The 13,266-nt window shown below is 36.3% G+C and overlaps 1 protein-coding gene across 2 annotated transcripts in view; it reads left to right on the top strand.

Annotated features, from left to right (window-relative positions):
• Positions 1–13,266, top strand: part of cacna2d2a (calcium channel, voltage-dependent, alpha 2/delta subunit 2a) — a 383,618-nt gene that overhangs the window by 328,337 nt on the left and 42,015 nt on the right. For both annotated transcript variants that reach the window (XM_048199167.1, XM_048199168.1), the window contains exons 9-11: positions 7,403–7,453; positions 8,754–8,853; positions 12,839–13,000. In XM_048199167.1, coding sequence (XP_048055124.1) covers positions 7,403–7,453; positions 8,754–8,853; positions 12,839–13,000 — 313 coding nt within the window. The remainder of the gene's footprint in view (positions 1–7,402; positions 7,454–8,753; positions 8,854–12,838; positions 13,001–13,266) is intronic.

The raw sequence follows: 13,266 nt of genomic DNA, 5'->3' as shown, positions 1-13,266 counted from the left end.
TGCACTGGCTAATGTTAACAAACGAGACCTTATTGTAAAGTGTTACCATATTATTTTTTGATCTGGTAAGTTAGAGCAGATAATGAAGGAAAAGCATCATCATGCTTATCATGCATATTCCTTCCTGTTTAAAAGCATCACATGATGCACTTCATGAAGTTGGTTAATGAATGAGCAGAGCTGGAATCTAGACAGAGAAAAAGCTCAAATATAAGAGTTTGCTCATTATGTAATCCTCATTCATTTTGTGTTATTTCATAGTTGAGATTACTTGATTATTCTAAAAGTATATAATAAATATAAATAGTGAAGATTGAGGTCCAATGTTTGTGCGTGAGCCTCTTTTCGTGTGCCGCAACAGATGCTGTGGGTGGCCGTGATGGTCATGGTCCTTCTTGAGTGTGTGAGTTTAGTGGGTAAGCTGGACGACTGGGGGATCTGGTTTGTGATGGCCCATCTGCATGTCACCTGGCCGGGGCGCTGGGGAGTGTGGGTAATGACTGGGAAGGAATGGCATCGCTGGGCCTCGGTGGAGGGGTAATTACGGAGTGGAATCCATGCAGAAACGGCACATCTGGATCCATCAGGCTAATCCATGGATGGTACAGCGAGTTGAGCACAGATCGGGAACGTCAGTGTCGCATAGTGGAGATGAATATAGACTGTGAAAGAGAGTGTGAAAAATACCTTGCCAAAAAAAATGATGGTGAATGATACTGAGACTGCTCCGATCTGCTGCCCATCTTTAATGGATTCTAAAGCTGCGTTAACACTAGCAGCGACTAGGGATGGGTATCGAGAACCGGTTCCAAATTTCCAAGAACCAGTGATTTGATAAGAAACGTGCATTTCGATTCTGCTTATTGGTTCCTGTGTGCATTTTAAAGGTGCCCTAGAACTTTTTTTTGAAAGATGTAATATAAGTCTAAGGTGTCCCCTGAATGTGTCTGTGAAGTTTCAGCTCAAAATACCCCATAGATTTTTTTTAAATTCATTTTTTTAAATGCCTATTTTGGGGCATAATTAGAAATGAGCCGATTCTGGGTGTGTGGCCCTTTAAATCTGGTGCTCCACGCCCCAAGAGCTCGCGCTTGCCTTAAACAACATAAAAAAAAGTTCAAACAGCTAATATAACCCTCAAAATGGATCTTTACAAAGTGTTCGTAATGCAGCATGTCTAATCGCGTATGTACAGTGTTTATTTTGATGTTTACATTTGATTCTGAACGAGTTTGAGGCTATGCTCCGTGGCTAACGGGCTAATGCTACACTGTTGGAGAGATTTATAAAGAATGAAGTTGTGTTTATGAATTATACAGACTGCAAGTGTTTAAAAATGAAAATAGTGACGGCTCTTGTCTCCGTGAATACAGTAATAAACGATGGTAACTTTAACCACATTTAACAGTACATTAGCAACATGCTAACGAAACATTTAGAAAGACAATTTACAAATATCACTAAAAATATCATGATATCATGGATCATGTCAGTTATTATCGCTCCATCTGCCATTTTTTGCTATTGTTCTTGCTTGCTTACCTAGTCTGTTGATTCAGCTCTGCACAGATCCAGATGTTCTGCCCTTGTCTAATGCCTTTCATAATGTTGGGAACATGGGCTGGCATATGCAAATATTTGGGGCGTACACCCCGACTGTTACGTAACATAAATCTTGTTATTTAACTATGACGAGGTAAATTCAATTTTTGAATCTAGGGCACCTTTAATGTGATTTAAACCATTCAAGCGCAAAAGACTTGCGCGCTGTTTTCTGTGCTGCACACACTTTCAAAGTGCACTCACAGAAAAAGTATTTTTTTTTTGTGATTTTAAACATATACTGTTACACATGCGTGCAGCACAGAAAACTGCGCGCAACTCGTCTCAACCTTGAATGGATCTGTGCAGCTCTTAAAGTGACAGCAGCCTAACATTCCTGCTGCCGTCTTTATAATAACACTAATCAAACAACAAAAGACAAAGAGAAAATTCACTTTTATTTACATTTGATTAGTTTCTGAACCTGAAAATCTTAAAACACTGTTTATTTCAATCGTATATTTGTTCAGTTGTATTTATTTGTTGTGATTGCTAATTTTTCATTTGTTTTGTTTTTTCAACTGAGTGTTTACATGTCTTTAATAATGCTTGAAATGTATATTAGTTAGGCTAGTTGTTTTTGCTGTGGTATTTTTAAACCAAAGGCAAAAGGTCCTTGTGTAAGTTTTTTTTGTTCATAATGAAATGTTTTGCAATAAGATTTAAAATAAATGTGAATTAAATCTAAGTATTTTAGTCAATAAGAATCAGAATCGATAAGCAGAATCAGAATTGCTAAAATTTAAGCGATACCAAACCCTATTCTTTACCACTATTTTGTTATTAGTTGTTTAATAATTTTAATAAAACTGTAATCGGAACCGGAATCGTTAGGCGGAACCGGAACTGAAACATTTTGTACGATTCCCAACCTTATCTGCAACGCACAGCGACAAAGTGACACAATCCCATTCATTGCAATAGAGAGCTGGCGATTTCCGGTGACACAAGCGACAGTGACCGATGGCGACAAGATGTAGGCGTGTCCAGCGAGACAACAAAGTTTAGATTTGTTTGACATTATGCAAATGAAGAGCAACTTTCGAAGGTGACAACCAATATGAGTGAAGTCAGTGGAGCTACATATATTGTAGATATTAGATAGAAAGGTAGATAGTTATATATATATATACATTTAGAAAATGTACCTAGCATTAATATTTTTATTTGTTTTTCATGCTGAACATTACACCTGACTGGAACAGGCCATGCATTAAATCCTGAGAAAACCCATTTCCTTCATTTAGTCCATTGATTTTTCATCATGTGCAGTATTTATGAGGCATGTGTGTCTTTTAGGCTCACAAAATTTCATTATGTTTTTTATTGGAGTTTTATCGTTGCTCCTAATGCGCTACTCTCAACCTCCAATTATGCCTCCTGTGTTTACTGAAACTGTATTCATGGAAACATGTGTTTGTTTGAGCAGAAAGACAGGGCGGCATTATTAGAAGTAAGAACATGAGCAAACATGGCACAAACTGAATCGAGCGCACTGTGGATTGATTGCATCAAAGCAAACAGAGCTGGGAAATGAATTTTGAATACTGAGAAATCTTGTGTACCCCTGTGTTTCTTGCAAAGATGGAGCAAAAATTAATTTGCAGTGTCTGATGTCATATTGTATGTACTTTGCTGTTTGAGAGCACTGTTGTTAGCATGCTAATTTGAAACTGTAGCTTGCCAAACTATAGGATGCCCGTAATTTAATTAAGTAATCAAACTACAGTCTCATGTTGGTCCAAACCTCTGTGACTTTATTCCATGAAGCATAAAAGAAGAGATTTTGAATAATTATACTGGTTGTCGTTGTACATTTCAGTTGCTATGAAGAATAACTGAAGCTTTAAGCTTCAAAAATATGCAAACACATCATAAAAGAGTCATAAAAGTAGTGTATACCATTTAATTGTAGAGTCGAATATATATTATATATTGCATGCACTAACATTAAAAGAAAGAAAATAATTTTATTCAGCAAGGATGCATTAAATTGATCAAAAGTGACAGTAAAGACATTTAAAGTCTTACAAAATATTTTTATTTCAAATAAATGCTGTTCTTTTGAACTTTCTATTCATCAAAGAATCCAAAATATATATATACATATTGCTTTCCACAAAGATATGAAGCAGCACAACTATTTTCAACATTGATAATAATCACACATGTTTCTTGGGCAAAGTCAGCATATTAAAATTATTTCAGAAGGATAATGTAACACTAAAGACTGGAGCTTTGATCACAGGAATAAATCAATAAAAAACATAATTTAAACTCAAAATATTTCAAAATATTACTGTTTTTACTGTTTTTGATCTGACCTTGGTCAGCAGAAGAGGCTCTTTTTTTTCTAAAACATTAAAAAAATCTTATTTAAAGGGATGGTTGACCCAAAAAGATATTTTAGTCAGTTGAGTTGAAGCAACATTGGACCCCACTGACTTTCATTGTATGGACAAGAAGAAGAAAAAAAAACTGAGACTTTTCAAAATATCTCTATATATTCTAGAAGAAAGAAAGTCATACAGGTTTGGAGCAACATGAGGCTGAGTAAATGATGACAGAAGTAAACTATCCCTTTAAATTGTAAAATATAGTAGCATCACCCCTTTTAGTCAGTAAAATGAAGTAAATGGACATAAATGTGTGTGTTAGGTTTTGCTCTCTTTGATGTACACACACTTACTGGCATTTTCAAAGCATAGAAGTCATCTCCGTTCTCTCTCACACACACACACATTATAATCACTCAAATGAAAGACTTGTAATTAAACAGATAAAATTAGTACCACTGTGCTTCTTTATTTATTACAGCCAGCGCTCATGGAGAAGGTCTGACCTTTTGGGTAGCATCTTCAGTTATCAAAAACTAATTTAATTTCATCCACTTCTACCCCCATAAGCTTTGTACCCATGTCTGAGCATTGTTAGTGTTGGCTCTAAACAGTCTTTCAGCTGTGTTTGTCCTCTCAGCCAACTATAATAGTCCTCTTTCCACGTCTAGCACTCTCCAGTGGCATTAAGACGGGATTGGCCTCCAAAATGAGGGTCAAAGTTCGTCGTACAGGTTTGCAGCGGTGCGCTCTAGTTAGCGTTGTGTGTGTTGTGTTGTCGCTCGCCAGGGCTTTTCCATTTTTCCAGGGCTTAGCCATGCTTCAAAACCCTTCCTCGACGAGCCGCGGGCACCTGGCACCACTTCTCACGTCGCCTCTTCAGCCTGATTACCGCGGTAGAAGAGACCCTCGACGATCGGTCTGCTCCTGCAAACACAAAGCGCTAACTACCTGTCTGCATGACAGCCAATCACCTCACCATGCAAAAGCAGACACATTTTTCCTGAGTCTTCTAAAGACAACAGCTTTACGGCGTCCATCAATCTCTCGGTCTGATTGTCAGGTGTAATGCCTTTTTAATTGCACGGGGAAAAGTGAAAATGGCTTCACTAGTGTTTTCTATATGTCAGCCTCTATCAGCAGTGGACAGATGCTGCGTTCGGCCGCTTATTTATTTATTTTGTTGTCGGTGGCACAAAAGTGCCTCACATCGCTCATTGTCTTTCTGCGCTCAGATTGAGCACCATGCTAAAAATGGCTCGAGACAAAGCGTCTCTCTTCGCCACACGATCTGCTAGCGCTTGCACAAAGACGCAGAGAGACGGACGAACTGCATAATGTGTTTGTCAGGGGGCCGATGAGTCAGCCAGAGAATAAACGGCGGTCCGGTTTGACGTTTTTACCTGACGCTGTGCTTCTCGGACTTCTAGGTTAGCTTAGCACAAACTCAAAACGAGTCAAAGGAGCCTGATTGGGCAAAGTGAGCTTGAAAATAGGGCTTGTGTTATGTTATACTCGGTTATTGTGAATCAGAAAAGATGTCCCAGATGTTGGGAAATGTGAAATAACTTTATGCGCAGTTGCGCACACCTAAATTATTAACCCTGTGTTGAACCTTTAGACAAAATATTAAAAAAAAAATGTTTACATGTGTGTTTTTGTTGAGGATCATGAATAGGCTTTTTAAGATAATGAGAATATGAAGCTCATACACTGTTAAAAATTATTTTCATGATTTATCACATTTTTTCTTTTGTCAAATCAACTGTATCAAATAATTACTGTGATTCAGATAACATAATATTTTGAGTTTCTGTTGATTAAACCAATCGCCAACTCAAATTTTTGATTTCAATGAACAACCGGGTAACTTACTTTTTTAAGTTAAACCAACAATTCTTTTTTTTACAGTGTACTTGAGGAGAAAAAAACACCTCAGTTTTATTCAGAGGTCCAGACTGAGCAATGAATTGCAATTTGGTGCAAATGCTGATATTTATAAGATCAAAAAATGAGATAAAATTCTGATAGCTTGTAATGCAAATAAATGTGATCTTTATAACAGTATAACAGACATAAAATTCATATAAATATCAGTTGTCACTCCATCTCCCACTAATATACATTCCTCAAAAGCCTGATGATCATATTTGATACTCATGTTTTAACATGATCTTTATCAAAAAATAAAGGATCAAGTAGGTGGAGAGTGGGGTAAGATGAGCCTTTATATATATATATATATATATATATATATATATATATATATATATATATATATATATACTTATGTGGTTCTCAATATAAGTGAAAATGAGGCAGAAGTACAATGAAAGGATCTAATTTCAGGATGTTTCCTATCATTTTAAATGATCAGAATACATCTATGACATCTGGTTCTAAAAAATAAGGCTTCTTGTAAAAAGATGTTCCTGTGGCTCAATTTACCCCAGGTTAGGGGTAAGTTGCAACATCTGGGTGTAAACTGACCATCTAACTGAATCAAAGTAAAAACTTAAAGTAAATGAGTGCCTTCCACTCCTCCCATGTGCTTCTCCTTTTCACAGTCTGGCAGAAATGATGGGTGGTTCCAAAATATATGGTCACATGACAATAAAAGTGCATGGCTACCAAGATATGGGGGGTCGGTTAACTTCCCCACTGGCTCATCTTACCCCACTCTCCCTCTAAACCTTAATTGCTTCAGTCCAGGGTCCCACTTTATATTAAGTGGCCTTAACTACTATGTACTTACATCAAAAAATAAGTACAATGTACTTATTGGGTTCATATTGAATTGCAAAACACTTTTGCTGCTATTGAGGTGGGATACGGGTAAGGTTAGGGACAGGTTTGGTGGTATGGGTAGGTTTAAGGGTAGGGGTAAGGGTTAAGGGATGGGTCAACAGTCTAATTATAAATGTAAAAACAGAAATTAATTACAGCTGTAATTACATGCAGGTATTTTTAAAATATAAGTACAATGTAAAAACATGTACAGTATGTACACAATAAGTGCATTGTATCAAATGATTAATTTAAATGTAAGTACATAGTAGTTAATGCCACTTAATATAAAGTGGGACCCAGTCCAGTAACCGATCATCTTGAAATATTACTGACACTATAAAAGTTATTTTTTACGTATATATAAATAGATAGTAGCTAGATCATGTGCAACAGGTTTTCATGTTGATCATTTAGAGGTCTGAGAATTTTATGTATCAAATATGATACAGTAGCTTTATAGGTTTAAGATGCTAATTTGCTATGTTGGTTGGCTACTGTAAACTACTGCCATTTTATAATGGTAACTATGGTAAAACCATTGGTAAGACTTCATGTTGTGCCTTTAATCTTGGTAAAATCACTTAACTCTCAGCCTCTCATAACTTTTTGTTTTATTTTTAAACAATTAAGTGTTAATATCAGCACTGACTAGTCTTTTTTTGTCTGTTAAACAGGTACATTCAGGGAGCCTCTTCTCCAAAGGACATGGTCATCATCGTAGACGTGTAAGTAGCCTCTCATCCACACCGTACCACACAAGCACACTTTCTGTTTGTCTCATATGCACCTCATTAACACACACTGTCATCTGTGTTGATAAATCCGTTGTTTATCATGCACAAACAGCAGTGTGGTGCTCTACTGCCACCTGTTGTCTGAGGAGAATATTATTTTATTAACCTCGTGCTCGATATCAAAATGCTGCTGTGTTCCCTGAAATATGACTTAGAGGTTGTATGCAATGAAAAATGGCATTACTGTTGCCGATATCTGGGCTGCTGGTGGAGAATTTAAAATGCCCTGCGACTCTGATCTTATCTGACCTCTAAAATGCATGATCTAAAAACTATTTTGCATCAACAGATGTTTACAGATGCATTTATTGAAAGATATTTATTGCATTTTTGTAGCTTATAAAATTGTAGTTTTAGGTATAATGAAATGCATTATTGAAATAACCATTTTGTTGTTAAATGCCACGTCCTGCTCATTGAGAATCATCAAGAACTCCTTATGAAATGTTTTATTTATCAGCTCTTAAGTGTTGAAATTATCCGTGCGCATTTAGAGTCATTGGTAACACTGCTGCGTAGTTTAACAAATAAGTGATTGCCTCAATCATGCAGCCATTATGTGCATAATCGTCAAAAAAAACATTAATATTCTTAAGTAAACCTCTCAAGAAAAACTGTTTAATGGAGGTTAATTGTCGCTCGCTGGCAATCGTCCATAACCTTAAATAGATAGCGATATCTGATTTTAAAAAAACACCATTCGCAGCTGTCGCTTTGCCAAAGTAATCTCATGCCAATCAGAACTGAGCGTTTCTGACAATCTTAGACTAATCTCATTGTGACGACTGGAAGCATGAGACAATAGTGCTGTCACCAGGTTTTTTTTTTTTTTCCCAGTGTGCTCGGCTTTATTAAACCTTCTAACTCTGGAAGCCAAATTACACATGAACTCGTGCTCTGTGATTGCTTTTTCAATAGCTGCTGTTGGCTATTAATAAATCCAATTTGCTGCATAGAATTCAAATGTACTTTGTTTTTGAAGATCGACTGTCTCCGTACTGTCTTTTTAACATGCCGTCTACAATTTACTTTTGATAGACGTGGATGAGGGAGACACTTAGCAACAGGTTCTGCTTGGCAACGGCAGTTTTGGGTGTGTGTTTCTGTGCTGTGCCATTTTGAGACATGAATTGTTTGTTAAATAAATGCTGAAATGAAGCTGCATTTACATCTCACTGTATGTGTTCAGGTCATGTGATGTTTTTAATGTGTGTTTTCTGTGTGTTTGTAGGAGTGGCAGTGTCAGTGGACTGACCCTGAAGCTAATGAAAACCTCTGTCATTGAGATGCTGGACACACTTTCTGATGACGACTACGTAAACGTGGCTCGGGTAGGTCTTTTTTGTTTTCTTTTTTGAATAATATTAACAAACAATGGCATAGGTCACATGTCAAATATCGTGTATACATGATTAGTATTTTTAATTGTATTATTATTGATATATATACACATATATAGTGTGTGTGTGTGTGTGTGTGTGTGTGTATATATATATATATATATTTATATATATATATATATATAATGCATAGTGTGTATATATGTATATTTAAATAATAACAAATAATGTTCACATTTCATATATTTGATATGCATATTTTATTAATTAGTATATATATATATAATTTTATGTTTACTTTATATGCAAATTTTTTTACATTTACATTTACATACATTTATTCATTTGGCAGACGCTTTTATCCAAAGCGACTTACAAGTGAGGAATACAACAAGCGAGTCGTCATGACGAGGCAAATAGACAAGAAGTGCTCATAATACAAGTTATAGGCAGTGCTCAGATTATCCTAAGCTACAATAGAGAGGGATTAGAGGAAGTGAAAGGATAGTAAGAAGTTTTTTTTTTTTTTTTTTTTTTTTTTTTAAGATGAGGTTAAGTGCTCACGAAAGAGATGGGTTTTCAGCTGTCTTTTGAATATTGCCAGGGATTCCGCATTCCGGATGGAGGCAGGAAGATCGTTCCACCAGCAAGGAACAGTGAACGAGAACGTTCTGGAAAGTGATTTTGTGCCTCTCTGTGATGGTACCACAAGCCTTCGCTCCTTTAATGAGCGCAGGTTTCTGGTAGGAGTGTAGACTCGTAAGAGTGAGTGGAAGTAGGAGGGTGCTGAGCCTGTGGCAGATCTGTAAGCAAGCATCAACGCCTTGAATTTGATGCGAGCAGCAAGTGGTAGCCAGTGAAGAGAGATGAAGAGAGGCGTGACACACACTAAGAGCCACGGATCAGCCAAATATTTTGTAAAATTTACTATTTTGTAAAAATAGTATATATATATATATATATACTATTTTTACAAAATAGTATATATATATATATATATATATATATATATATATATATATATATACATTTGTTGGTCTTTAAATGCTATTTGTCAACTACAAGGTTGAAGTAAGGTTATTTATACGGTGTATTGCTTCATTAGTGAGATTATGCAGTAATTTTTAAGCTATTATTCAAAGTAAATACATTTCAGAAGACACCAGCATTAACATTTCATCCTATGAATCCTCCATGAATCTGAACCTGTATGAAATGCCCATAAACATTTAATCTACAGAGAGTTAATTTATTGCAAGCCCACAATAGCAGCCCACAAACGCAACCCACGCAATGTACATATACACAGACACGCACACATAATGAAACATTAGCGTTTTGGAGGCCCACGGCAGTAATCCGGCTGATCCGTGGCTCTTAGTGTGTGTTTCCTAATCCCGGCTCTGAGAGCGCAAAATGAGCATCATAATCTGAGTCGGAGCACAGCTCATTCTACAGCCTGGTGAAGAAAAGCAGACTAAGAGCACATTAGGGTCGCTGTGTGTGTTTACTGCTATTTACCTCCAGATGCTTGCAGTAACATGAACTCAAAATTGACCATATTGACTTTTTTAGGGGTCCTTTTATGCTTTTTTCCATGTTCAACTTTCTTTAGTCTGTAATGTTGCTGCTTGAGCATGAAAGAGGTCAGCAAAGTTACAAAGTCCCTCCAGCGGGAGTTATTCTCTACATCAGTGCGCACTGATTCAGAACTCCCTGAAACACCTCCATTATAGTCTTGAGTTTTCTTCCGAGAACAAACATGTCACAATATTCCTTGTTTAAATGATTCCCGTCCAAGGCATACGCAGAAAAAGGGGTGAGGCCTGGTTGAGTTAGTTAGTAGTGTTAAAACTTGCGGTGTGATATTTCCAAAACACTTGACCAATCACAACACACTGGTCCAGCTGACCAATCGGAGCACACTGTGCTTTTTGGAAGGAGGGGCTTCATAGAGACAGAGCGTTACTGACAGACTGGGAAGAGAGGAGCTGCAACAATGTCAGATATGTGAAAAATAAGGTGTTTTTTTAACATTCAAGCATGAAAACCTAATTTACTAGAGCCCAAAAACAAAATCAAGTTGCATAATTGCAATTCGGTCAGCATTACACACCCTCGTTCTTTTGTGGAACACTAAAAAAGAGATTCAGACTGTGCTGTTCACTCTTTACCATGCAATTGCAGTAGCAACTGAAACTTTTTAAGCTTCAAAAATGGATGCACAGACTGAAATGTAAGTTATTAGCTATGTTTCCATCCAAAGTTGCGAATTTAACTTTAAAATTGCAATATCGCATAAAGGGAGGAATTATTACCACATTGACGACAGACTTCTAAATGACCAAAACAGAATTTCAGATGCTTTGCAATAAGATTTTTCCACTGGATGGTCCAGTTATGCCATCCCATCACGCAAAGTCATATGATTTTTTTTGATGCGCATCGAGGAATTTATTCTGTAAATGTGTTTCCATCATAGTTTATGCGCATGTTGTCTTGTCGGATAGAATTTTTTTAAATTTATGTGCATCTTGGCATTTCCACTCAGCAGTTTTTGATGCGATATCCCAAAATGTGCATAAAAATAGGTGGATGGAAACATAGCTATTGTTCACTGATAATCTTCTTGCTGTGGGAACATTGAGTCAGTGCGTTGAACTTAACAACCGAATCAGTTTGACTCAAAAAAAAAAAAAAAAAGAGAATTTTTTTTTGTGAATCAGGCATTGGTACTTCTCTCATGAAGTCTCAGTTTCCTTTCCTTTTAATCCCATCGCTATCAAGGAAGAGTAATTGAGATGTTAAAGAGATCTCTAAGGGATTTTTCTTTCCTATAGGCAGTTTTAAGATGATATTTCTCATTTCATTTTTGTTTGCATTGGCATTTTCTTCCTCTGCACCTGCGGTGTAAAACCTTGTAATCAAGACTGCCGGATGTACCTCAGATTTTCACAGCTGTGATTCCTCACACACACACACACACACACACACACACACACACACACAGATTAATGCTTTATGCTGAGGTGTGTGCATTCAGTAAGTAAAGCTGTACTGATACTGTTATGATGTTATTTGTTGTGTGACAATTTCACAACATTTGACAATTGTGTAAGTATTAAACTGTAGCACATAACTTGTCCTGCACCATTTGTGCAGTTTCTTAATCAGAACAAATACCTAAACATCCTTAAAACAGGATCAGTTTATTCGGAAAGCAAAATTGCTTGAGATATTTAGACTTTTTGCCATTTTTTTCTTGTTTTAAGCAAGAATCTAACAACATTTAGTGAGATACAGGTTTAAAACAATAATTAAACATGTATGTATATGTTTAAAACAACAAAACAGTAAATAAAAAAAATGTATTAAAAATGAATAAAATAAAACTATTTTCCAATGAGGATAGAAAAACAAACTATATATATATATATATATATATATATATATATATATATATATATAACGTCCTTATATAACATCTCGAGGTTTGATTCTTAAAAAAAATGTAATCGTGTTTTAAGTATGTTTATTTTTAAAAAATATTTATTTAGTTAGTTATGTTTTCAGTTGAGAAGTGTGCCATTTCTTTTTTATTTTCCCACTTGACAGGTGATAAAACTGTCGAAAACCCCCTAGTAACCACTCAGAACACATAGCAACAGCTTGTCAACCACTCATAATGGCAGTGTGTTTTGCATGGTCAAAAATTGTTCAGATTTCAGCTGTATTAAACCATCCAGGTGATTAGTGTTGTGAAATAGATTTTAAATACATTTCAAGTTTCATACGAGTTGATTCATCTGCAGTGGAAGCAAATTATGAATAGCGAGAAAAATCAATCAGGTGTAAGTGACTCCATTAGTGAGTGTTAACAGCAGAAATGATGGTGCTGTGAGATCTAATGGAGATGAATAATGAAGCTTTTAATGGACTCACTAAAGCAGCTGCTGTCTGTCTCTCTGTCTGTCAGTTCAACGAGAAAGCGTACGCCGTGGTGTCGTGCTTCACCACGCTGGTCCAAGCGAACATAAGAAACAAGAAGATCTTCAAAGAGGCTGTGATGAACATGCAAGCAAAGGGGACGACAGACTACAAGACCGGCTTTCAGTTTGCCTTTGACCAGCTGCTAAATGTAAGACACACACTCTCATGTTTGCCTAGTTATGTATATGAAGAAACGCTGTGCAAATCTGTTTTCAAGTTTTTCAAGAGTTAATTATAATGACTACAGACTGACTATAACTATAATAACTATAACTATAATACTGTAGCTATTAGTGTTGTCAAAAGTACAGACTTCGGTACCAAGTCTGTACTGAAATTTAAAAAATGTGACGCTTTGAGCGCTGTTGAGCGGATTCGTAAACACCTCTGATTCGTCATTGTGTTCACGCGCTC

Source organism: Megalobrama amblycephala, linkage group LG8 (genome assembly GCF_018812025.1).
Source record: "Megalobrama amblycephala isolate DHTTF-2021 linkage group LG8, ASM1881202v1, whole genome shotgun sequence".
NCBI classification, from domain to species: Eukaryota; Metazoa; Chordata; class Actinopteri; order Cypriniformes; family Xenocyprididae; genus Megalobrama; species Megalobrama amblycephala.
Note: the sequence above shows the minus strand (reverse complement) of the source record. Positions and strands in the feature narration are given on the sequence as shown.